This window comes from Dasypus novemcinctus, chromosome 22 (genome assembly GCF_030445035.2).
Source record: "Dasypus novemcinctus isolate mDasNov1 chromosome 22, mDasNov1.1.hap2, whole genome shotgun sequence".
Classification (NCBI taxonomy): Eukaryota; Metazoa; Chordata; class Mammalia; order Cingulata; family Dasypodidae; genus Dasypus; species Dasypus novemcinctus.
This window is the reverse complement of record NC_080694.1, coordinates 30,853,733-30,865,414: the sequence shown is the minus strand read 5'-3', so window position 1 is coordinate 30,865,414 and position 11,682 is coordinate 30,853,733. Positions and strand designations below refer to the sequence as shown.

Genomic DNA, 11,682 nt, shown 5'->3' with positions numbered 1-11,682 from the left:
GAGGAACAGTTTGCTTTATGAATGTATCAATAAAATTGACTATAAAAACACTGTAAAGCAGGAGGTGAAGCCTGGGAAGGCTAACCAAATAATTCAATATTCCAGAGAAAGGACATGGGAGCCCAGCATCAGTCATGACTTTATTACTCACCATTAGTCAAGTAACCCGACAGCAGCTGGCCAGGAAAAACTCTGCACAGCCACTTGGGGGTTACAGGTTGATATAGAGAATATAGCAGAAGGGTGTATGTTTGCAAGCAGGGAACAACACATTTTTGTGGCATTACAGGTAATGGGTACAAAGAGAACAGGTATAGTTAATAATAAACTTGACTATAGCCTACGTGTGCAAATACAGGTTAGATGTCTTGTTGCCTCTTGTGGTCTTTCCACGAGAGAGGGTCTGGTTATTGGCCAGTTCAACCCCACCCCTTCCAGCAATCTACACAAATAATTACTGGGAGCAGGAAGCGGGCATTCCGTGTCCCCACACTCCACCCCAGTACACCTTCCACCTTCACTTCTACATGTTAATCTTCTGCGACATCATCTGAGTGGTTAGGACATTGGAACATTACATCCAGATTCCACAACAACAATATAAAAGACTGCAGAATAATAGAAGTAACATGTGACATCTGTTATGCACCACCCTGCGGCAGTCCCCCAACTGGTCATTTTCTTTATGTAGCCATAGGGCTGCTTTGTCAGCAGAGGTGGGGCAAATTAGACGAATAGGAGTGAAAGCATGCGCCTCTTGATTCCCAGGCGGAGAGGTTGTTTCTGTGACATATACCATCTTTAAAATAGTTAAAACCACGTGTGGCAGTTTGAAATGTATGAATTCCAAAAAAGGATATTGGAGTATGTTTGTAAACTGGTCTGTTTCTCATGATACCCTTTGACTGTATTAAATTCAGAGGTTTCACTTTTACTTGATTAAATTAATATTAGGGTTTTATTCGGCCACGTCAGTAGGACATTGAGTCCTGTCCCCTTTGTGGGCAGACACTTATGAAGTAAATACACAGAGGAGAACACAGAAAAGGTAGCAAGAGAGAGTGCTCCATGGACATGGCCCTGGGAAGAGAGATGAGCCCAAGAGTCTACAGCTGACCTTGTGAAGAGAACACAGCTGCTGAGCCCGGAAAGAAAAGAGCCCTGAGGGGAGAGAGTCTTATGTCAGCCTACATCTGAGACCAGAAAAAGCTGGGACTATGGAGCCTTCAGAGCAAGGAGGAAGCCTGAACCCTTGCAGACACTGCCCACCATCTTGCATCAACACGTGGCAACAGAGTTTGGATGAGAAAGTACCTCCTATGATACCCTGAATTGCAGTCTTTAGGGCCTGGTAACTGCAAGCTTCTCCCCCAAATAAATACTCTTTATAAAAGCCAACAGAGTTCTAGTACTTTGCATCAGTACCCTTTTGGCTTACTAATATACCATGATTAACAACATTATACTTTTATCTAATATTATACAGAAAACATTGTTAAATTTCTAGGAATTTTATACAATCTCTAAGTATTTGTATGAACGTTTTACTCATACAAATGGATAACAGGAGGTTAAAAAATTCCCTTTTGAGTTTATAACACTTTAAAACACTTTCATTCAATTTATAACATATCAAATGAACTTGACTATTTTATTACCTTGCTTTTCACTTTTACACCTTTGCCATGATTACATTAGCCAACAGATAGTTTATTTTAGTAGTACAGGAAAAACTACTTTCTCCATTATTTTATGAAAACCTAAGATTCCCAATGGAATGAAGATTATTTTATTGCTACCACCTTAATATATTACACATTTGTCAGAACATTAATATCCCCACCTTAAGAATATATTACTTTTAAGAAAACTGTGTGACCTCAACAGAAAGGAAGTCAATTTTTGTTTTGCATTAGAACACCATTTGGTAAACAAATTGTAGTTAGCATAGATTATAAGCAGATTGAGGACAGGTTTTTTGCTATAATGTTACTTTTTGTTATTAACATCATTCCTAGACTTCTACTAAATAATGATTTCCCAGAATTGGTCATTTACATTGTAATCTTTCAGTTTGGAAAATGGTTTTACAAACTCCCCATAACCATCCATAATCACATAGACTGGTTACGTCATCTCAAGACAAATTCCACCTTTAAATAAGCTTATTGAATTACAATCAGCAATATGTGAAAGCCATTCACACTTAACTTTTCTACAACTTGCCATATGCATTCAAATCTTGTCCTACATATTTCCATCCTGATTTTATTAAAACCAGTCATCTTATCTTAGGACAAAACACATTCCTTTAAACAAGCTTTCACAAACCTTTTTCTTTCATATTCATTTAAGTCTTATATCTCCTGAAAGGGGAAGAAAACCATTCATTTCAATTTAGGCAAAAACATTTTTTTTTTTTTAAAAGAAGTGTGTAATAATTTTATTGGCCAAAAACAATTTTCATCATCTCAAAGATTTAACACATATAATGCTAATTTATTTTATTAGTATCCATATCACTTATCAATATAAGTGCTTACTTAATTTTTGGTTATTTGAATTGAGTTCCTTTAAGAATTTTCATTTGTTAATTTAATATTAGCATACGGAGGTATGAAAATATATACTAAACAAACACAAAAGTTAAGATGCACCAACAGAAACCTAAAGCACACTAATTTGACTCATAATTCTTACTCCTTTGGTATGGCTATCTCCAAGCTCTCCATCATTTCACACCTCTGATTTTTACTGTTTTTAAGATCTCTGGAATCCATGTTGCCTGTAATGTGCAAGCTTATCTTTGGAAACATTTTTATTATTAACCAGCAACCAGTTAGGAATACTTGAACAGGTTAAGCACTAATTTAGCAGTTTAGACAGACTTAACACATATATTCTGGATTATTCTTCAGGAGTACACTTAGGCTTGAAGTACAGGAGTAACCTATTGCTTCAAAAACTGAAAGTTCTTTTTAACAGCTTGATAAAAATTCTGATCAAAATAAAATGTGATTAAAGCTTAAAATACCGTCAAAGTAACATCCCATTTAAACTCTTCTGCAGTTTACACAAGCATCACAGGTTTGTAGTTTTGTAATATATTTTAATTGCAGGTGTACAAAAGCTGCTTGCGTTTTACTATTACTTTTTTTTCTTTGTCCAGTTCAAGAGTTACTAAACTTGAACAGCACTGTTTTATCAATGTGGCTATCCAGGCCCAATGAGAATTAGCATGGAATCAAAACAGAGAACATTAATGGTGCTAAGTTTTTCTACTTTTCCAGCAGCTAAACTACTTCTATCATCTCTCACTAGCCCACAGGGGGTTTGCAGAGTTCTCTACAGAATGTTTTCCTTATCTCAGTTAACTCTTCAGCAGAATATTTTCTTACAAGCATGGTTTCATTGATAAGTGCCCTATTTAGCACTTCTGCTTTGTGGAGGGCTGCATCTGTAATTTAGCCTTTCTTTGCACAAGTCGTTTAGCATGATTTAAAGAGTCTTTTATAGTTTACATCTGAAATCACTATCTCTTTTTTATCTAGTTGCTCAGAAGGACCTGTCACTAAGGCAGAGGTGGAAGTCTGCAAATTTTTTTCTAATTTAAGCTCCTCTTCTACCCGATGAGCATGAGATTCAGCAGCCAGCTATTTCTCTGAGCAGTCTCTCAAAGGCTGCTAACAGGGGCCAAGTGGCAGGTGCAGCGCTCGATACTCTCTTTTCATTAAGTTATCTTCTACATTCTTCTCTAACTGTACTAACCCTACAGTGTCCTCTAAGTCACGTACAGGACCCCAAGTGTCTATGAGGTGAGCCACACAGAGCAGGGCCACCCCAGGATATCCGCCCCTAGAGTTCCCTGTGACTGCCAAGCCACTCGTGGCTTGCTTCTCTCACACCATTAGGAGACCTGGCAATATCCTGCTGGTTACGTCACTTGTAAAGCAGGAGAGGTCACGCCCAGGAAGACTGACCAAATAATTCGATATTCCAGAGAAACCACACAGGAGCCCAGCATCAGTCATGCCTTTATTTCTCACAATTACTCGCGTAACCTGATGGCAGCCGGCCAGGAAAAGCTCCACGCAGCCCTTGGGGGTTACAGGTTTATATTGAGAATATAGCGGAGGGGTGTATGGGCACAAGCAGAGAACAGCACATTTTTGTGGCATAGGTAATGGGTACAAAGAGAACAGGTATAGTTGATAATAAACTTGACTATAGCTTATGAGCACAAATACAGGTTAGACATCTTGTTGCCCCTAACAGCCCTTCCACTGGAGAGGGTCTGGTTCAACCCCACCCTTTCCAGCAATCTACACAAATAACTAGTGGGAGTGGGAAGCGGGCAATCTGTGTCCCCGCACGTACCAAAGGAAATGAAAGCAGGAATAATAGTAAGGTTAAGAAAATTACTTTAACATCATTTAAGTTACTATTCTTTGCAATGAGAATTCTTCATGCTGAATGAATTTTTGCTGAAATGAATACTTCCATGCACTGTTGCTAGAAGCTTATATTGTAATTTGTCAGTATTTCAACAGCTTCAAAATACTTGAACCAATAAATTAACTTTGTGGAGTCATGGAGAAAATTGAAATGCAGATGGAAATTATCTACACAGACAGACATTTCTTTTGGTAAACTGAAGGCAAAACAGCTAAATGCTCACAATATAATGAGGAAAATCATGAGAAATTACTTGCTAGGATATTAAAGAGATGCTGATGAATACCTCATGGTATGAACAGTTTTCCTAATACGTTAAATAAAAAGGTATAAAAATCATATACATTTTCCTTCTTTAACAGCATAAAATATGCAAATTAAGAAAGAAAATTCTTCAAACAGTGCAGAATTGCTGGCTCTGGGTTATTTTAATGAGTGATTTACATCACATGTAAATTTTTCTTTTTCCCACTTCTGTGAGTAAATATTGTGACATAGTGAAGCTGAATGGACCCTAGAAGATTATGTTCTTGGAGTTAATCCATTCCTGTGGGCATAAACCTATAGTTGGTGGGAATTTTGGATTAAGTTGCTTCTGTAAGGCCTGACCAGTGTGGGTCTTACTACTCTTACCAGAGTCCTTTAGAATGGAATGAACATACACAGAGAAAGCCAGGGGAAGCTAGCAGCAGAAGGATGAAATCCAGGAGAAAAGGAGACCAGCAGCTGCTCCATGTGCCCTGCCATAAGACGGAGGAGTCCAGGATCCCTGGTCTTCAGAGATAACTGCCTGAGGAGCCTTGATCTGGACATTTTTCTTAGCCTCAGAACTGTAAGCTTGCAAACCCATAAATCCCCTTTGTAAATGCCAGCCCCCCACAAAAATAAGGACTGATGTTCTGATTCATGTGAAACAGGGATGAACCTTGAAGAAATTATGTTGTCAAATAAGCCAGGCATAAGAGGACAAATATTGTATGATTTCGCTGACAGGCAATAATTAGAATAAGGAAGCTCATAGATTCAGAATCTAGAATATAGGAAACCAGGGGCTGGGTTGGGTGTAGAGAATGGGGAGTTAATGCTTAATTTGTACAAAATTTCTATATGAGTTGATTGTTCAGTTTTGGAAATGGATGCTTGTGATAGTAAAACAACATAGTGAGTGTAATTAACAGCATCAAATTATACATGTGAATGCGGTTAACAGAGGAAATTGTTAGTGATATATAGATTATTAGAATAAAAATTAAAAGAAAATATATAGGAAAGCATAGTACAGTGAACCTTATAGTAAATGGACTACAAGTAATAGAATTTTAAAAATGTTCTTTCATGAATTATAACAAATGTACCATATAGTGCAAAGTATTAATAAAAAGGTGGTATATGGGAAAAAATACATGCTAATGTAAACCCTAGACTACAGGTAATAATACAAGTATAGTATTTCTTAAATCAATTTTAACAAAGGTACCACACCAATGGAGAAAGTGTTAAAATTGGGGGGAGGGGGTTGGATTACGTGGGAACACTATTTTTTACATGATTTTTCTGTAAACCTATGACTTTTATAATATAAAAAGTTGTCTTTTTTTTTTTTTTTTTTTTTTAAAGAATGCTTAGCAAAAAGGCAAAGGGCTCTGGGTCCCAGCCACGAATTTGCAGCCCTATGTCCCCAGTAGGATGCAAGGGGAAAGGGGTGCTGGAAACCATCACGGGTCTCTTAGACACAGGTGCCCAAGTGTCAGAAATACCTGGCCTCCAAAGGTATCAGTATAGTAGATGACAAGATGACAAAAGATATTTCTACTAATGGTATGGCTGGACCCACAGAGCAAACTGCAAAACTCAAGGCTGAGCTCTGTCATAGACAAAACCTATCATAGACACATACTCTGGGTATGGGACAGCAATTCTTATGCATAATGTGGCAGTCAGAAACACTGTAGTAGCTGCGGAAAAACACCTCTGCAAAGTGTTGAGATATCCAGCTGGACTCTAAGGCAATCTAAGCATCTCGTTTACAGAACAAATGATCCTACAATAAGCATACTTCCAAGGCATAGCATGAACATTTCAGGCTACCTATCTCCCACCTGCAATTAAGTGAGAGAAGACTGGACCAGATGGCTCAAGTAACAACTACATAAAGGCCATCAGGAAGAACAACTTAATGGGCGGTGACCCCAACAAAAGAAATACAGCAACTGAACACGGCAGTGTAAGGGAAAGAAGGTATGTTGGGAAATACTGAACTGGGGGTGCAGGAAAAGGGAGATGACTGATTAGGCTACAAGTACAAAAATCTCAATCTCTGATTTTTTCCCCCTGGAAAGTACTCCTCAAGGATCATTTGTGGTCTGGGCTGCAGTGATATTACAAGAAAGGCATGCTGCTTCTGAATTGGAGGTAATGGACAAGCTTTCCTCCTGAAAACTGGACACACTCCACACTTTGAATGTGTGCTTATTTATTCATGTTTGTTTTTAACCTTGCCATGAACAATATAACATTAATAGTTAAGAATTATAATGTGTTCTAAATGTTTAAGTTAACATTCAAAGCTATTTTCTGACCGTAGAAATTCTTTTCAAAACTAGAATTTGACCAACATATTCAATTTTCAGCAATGTCTTTTTTATATACATGCCAATACTAATGTATTGTTAATATCACCTCTTACAAAATTCACATTTGATTTACCCATGTCATTGCACACTCCTACATTGTTATCCTATATATTTTTAGTAGTGAGTTGTTAAAAATTCTTGATTTAATGCTTAAGTATATACTCAAGAGTCAATATAAAGTATATCATTTTACACTCTGAGTTTTCTGATTTGAAATCCACTGGAAATTTTCCAGAATTAACTTTACAATTATTGTCTCTTAAGTGCACAATTACTGATGCTAAGGTATGCATGATCATTGAAAACAGTCTTTCATTCAGGACACCTACAAGAGTTTTATATGGTGGGAATTCTCACTTTCCCTACAAGTGCTGCTGTATGAATAAATTATTTTGTGTGACTTTTCAAATTAACATCTCCAGCATTAATTACCTGGCACTTCCTCCAGAGCCTACATCCCCTGGTAATGAATTTCCTCTCTTATTTTACTAGTCATTCCTACACTGAATTTTCTATTGCAGACAAAAGCTGGTTCTTGGAAGAAGCAGACCTAGCATTTCTCAATTGCAGAGTTCACTCATTTTTTTTAAAGGGCAAACTTTAATTAAGGCAATGGTAGCCTGATAACAGATACTGAATTTCTCTCATCTGATTAGTCCATCAGAGCAATGGGTGAAGACACTTCCATGTTCACTGCACTTACATTGTGAGTTTTCTCATATTGTAGATCATCATAGCATCTACTGAAGGCTACATATGTGACATTTATAATGATTCTCTCCAATAATAATTGGCTTAGACTAAAGTAATCAGGATGACTAAAGGAGCTACAAGGTTATTACAAACACATTGTTTCTTCACTGTGTGAGATCCAGAGTATGTTTAAAGGTTAGCACAAGGGCTGAAATCTCATCTATATTTAAAACACTTATAGTACGTGTTATGTCATCCAAGTTCAGAACAGAGACTGGAGCCTTTTACATATATGGCATTCATAAGGTGTCTCTCCAGTTTGAGTTCTCCCATGTTGTCTAAATTCATACAAATAAATGAAGATTTCCATGTGGATGATACTCCTATGGTTTCTCTTCAGTTTGAGTTTTCTCATATTGATTAAGATCAGGATAACATGTGAAAGATTTCTCACATAAGTGACTTTCACAGGGTTTCTCTCCAGTGTGAGTTCCTTTATGTCGTCTAAGGCCAGAACATTGAATAAAGGCTTTTCCACATAGATCACATTCATAGGGTGTCTCTCCAGTGTGAATTCTCTCATGTCGTTTAAGTCCAGAACACTGAATGAAGGCTTTCCCACATAGATGGCATGTATACGGTTTCTCTCCAGTGTGAATTCTCTCATGTCGCCTAAGGCCAGAACTTTTAGTGAAGGCTTTCCCACATAAATGACATTCATAAGGTCTCTCTCCAGTGTGAATTCTCTCATGTCGTCTAAGGCCAGAACTTTTAGTGAAGGTTTTCCCACATATATGACATTCATATAGTTTCTCACCAATATGAATGCGCTCGTGTTGTCTAAGTTGGGAAATTTTATGGAAGGTTTTCTCACATAAATGACATTCATAATGTTTCTCTCCATTGTGAGTTCTCTCATGTCGTCTAAGGCCAGAACTCTGTGTGAAGGCTTTCCCACATAAATGACATTCATAGGGCTTCTCTCCAGTATGAGTTCGTTCATGTTGTCTCAGTGCAGAACATACAGTGAAAGCTTTACCACACAGAAGACATTCATAGGGTTTCTCTCCAGTGTGAGTTCTCTCATGCTGCCTCAGGGAGGAACATTCAGTGAAGGCTTTCCCACATAAACGACATTCGTAGGGTTTCTCGCCAGTATGAATTCTCTCGTGCTGTCTAAGTTGAGAAATTTTACTGAAGGTTTTCTCACACAGATGACATTCATAAGGTTTCTCGCCAGTGTGAGTTCGCTTATGTTGTCTAAGGCCAGAGCACTGAGTGAAGGTTTTTCCACACAGACTACATTCATAGGGTGTCTCTCCAGTGTGAATTCTTTCATGTCGTCTAAGGGCAGAACACTGAGTGAAGGCTTTCCCACATAAATTACATTCATAGGGTTTCTCTCCAGTGTGAGTTCTCTCATGCTGTCTCAAGGCAGAGCATACAGTGAAAGACTTCCCACACAGATGACATTCATAGGGCTTTTCTCCAGTGTGAGTTCTCTTATGTTGTCTCAGGGAAGAACACTCAGTGAAAGCTTTTCCACATAGATGACATTCATAGGGTTTCTCACCAGTATGAATTCTCTGATGTATTCTAAGTTTAGAAATCCTATTGAAGGTTTTCTCACATAAGTGACATTCATATGGCTTCTCTCCAATATGAATTCCACTGTAATGTGTAAGGCCAGAGCACTGAACCAAGTCTTTACCATTTAGGGGACATTCAGATGATTTTCTACTACTGCAGATTTGCTTTGTTTGATTAAAAAATGACTGTTCATTCTGGTCTTTTTGACATAGATTGCTGAAATGGGGTTTTGTTCCCGTGTGAGAAAACATATGTTGAGTCACTCTAGATCTGTAAGTGAAATCTTCTGGTAATTCATTACATTTAAAGCCATTCTTTTGAGTATGAGGTCTCTGCTTTGGGGAAGTAGATGAGAGACTGTAAAAGTTTTGTCCATATACATCCATTTATTCATTTCTTTACATATAAACTAATATATCAGTAAGTCTCCACTTAAAATCTTTCCAGTGTTAGTTATATACATGTTATTCTCCTGCATGCACCAAGATATTCTGTTTGACAGCATCTTAACTTCATAGCTATTTTACTAATTTTGAAGACCTTAAAGCTATTTAAAACTATTACAGACATTTTCTGGTTGAACATTTAAACCAACCTACATACAAGGAGATTATACTGAATTCCTAACTTATTCCATTACTGGGTATCTAATGGAAGACTAGGGCTCACACTCACAAAGCTTACCAATGACATGATGGTAGATATGTTTTTCCTGCAGATATGGAGCATGGATATCATTTCCTGTTTTTTAAGACGGCTTTCCCTTCCTGAAACAACTGAAAAAAAAAAACAAAAAAAAAAAAAACCAATAACATTAGGGAAATGAAAATGCTGAAAGGTCCCAAATGGCCCTGTAGTCGTTTCAAATAATCTAAGCAGTAGAAGCATTATATGACATTGAACATTAGAAAAGTCCTTAGAGCAGAATAATTATTTAGAAAATATTTAATCTCCTTATTTATCCTTTCAGAAAATATTTCTTAACTTTCCAGTGCTGATAACAGAGTGGGACATTAAGTATCAAAAAAGACATGAAAGTGTAGTAAAAAAAATTACATTCTAATGTGATGAAAAACTAGATGGAGGTAATAAAGAAGAAACAAATTTCTTTTAGGTAAACATGTTACAAAATAATATAAAATATATTTATATAAAAATAAAACCAATGTAAAAGAATATAAAACAATATGGACACACTATTCTAGGCACTCCTCAAAAAACAGATGATTAAATAGATAGAAAGATACAGAGATAAAGTTGAGAGACTCACCCACTGAGACCAGATGACTGATACTTTCCAGCATCACATCTCTGAACAGCTCCCTCTGGGCTGCGTCCAGGAGGGCCCATTCTTCCTGGCTGAAGTCTATAGCTACATCTGTCAAAGTCACTGACGCCTAAAATATCACAGACATTAGGATTCATGGAGGGCCATCTCTACCAATGGCCACGTTAGGAAGTCTGAGAGGTCAGCCCTGAGGAATTGGTAACTGCTTAGAGAAAGTTCAAACTCTGTGAGTTTCAAGTTAGATTATTCTCAGTGGTAAGTGGTCATCTGCTTTTCACATACAAAGACACATACACGGAATATATAAATCTCCATTATAAAGGAATATCACATGACTTGTGTAGTATAACCTGGAAATTTTCTAATAAACTGGTAACTATGCTCTCGGGATGGTGATAATACAATATGCACTTAAGGATTATAACCAAAAAACCCTTTCCCATCAATTCCAAGTAAATCTACAGACTCATCACAAGGCAAGCAATATCCATGATTTTCCATTTTTAGGTCGCAACTATGGTTAGATTATTCCCCTAAAGGATCTCAGTTTCCTCTAATCTATGAAATCAATTCACATCTTGTTACAATTTTTTAAGACCCAATGAATAGCGTAAAGGGCTTCTATCTAAACCGAAGTCATAGGTCTATTATTCACTAAATGACAGACAACCTCACAGCAAAGTCCAGCATTCTGCTGAACTAAACAGGCATCACATAGAACTTCAGATCAGTAGATGCTTCCTCACATAACTCTAAATAACTCAGGTGATCATCAACATAAGTCCAGACCATTCAGCAGCATACACCATAGATCTGTGAGCCTGCTGTACTGAATGATAGTCTTAGCCTGACCATTCCAGTTTTATGAAACCTTTTCATCTCATCATTCCTTGGGATCTCCAAATACCCATGATCATCGTCTCTCTTCTATATTCACCTTCACTATCTGTTCAAGATTAAAATAAGTCCCTTGCTCCATTTTGGTCTCTCCGATTCTTCAAAAAATTTCACAGGGCCATTAAT

At 37.3% G+C, this 11,682-nt stretch overlaps 1 protein-coding gene across 5 annotated transcripts in view; it reads right to left on the bottom strand.

Moving 5' to 3' along the window:
- Nucleotides 1–4,022: 4,022 nt before the first annotated feature.
- Nucleotides 4,023–11,682, bottom strand: part of LOC105745572 (zinc finger protein 596-like) — a 68,579-nt gene continuing 60,919 nt past the window's right edge. For 3 of the 5 annotated variants that reach the window (XM_058285154.2, XM_058285155.2, XM_071210949.1), the window contains 3 exons: nucleotides 10,642–10,768; nucleotides 10,056–10,147; nucleotides 4,023–9,706 (listed from right to left, as the gene is read on the bottom strand). In XM_058285154.2, coding sequence (XP_058141137.1) covers nucleotides 8,165–9,706; nucleotides 10,056–10,147; nucleotides 10,642–10,768 — 1,761 coding nt within the window. In that variant the 3' untranslated portion in view covers nucleotides 4,023–8,164. The remainder of the gene's footprint in view (nucleotides 9,707–10,055; nucleotides 10,148–10,641; nucleotides 10,769–11,682) is intronic. The other 2 variants (XM_058285157.2, XM_058285159.2) reach the window with 1 other exon arrangement.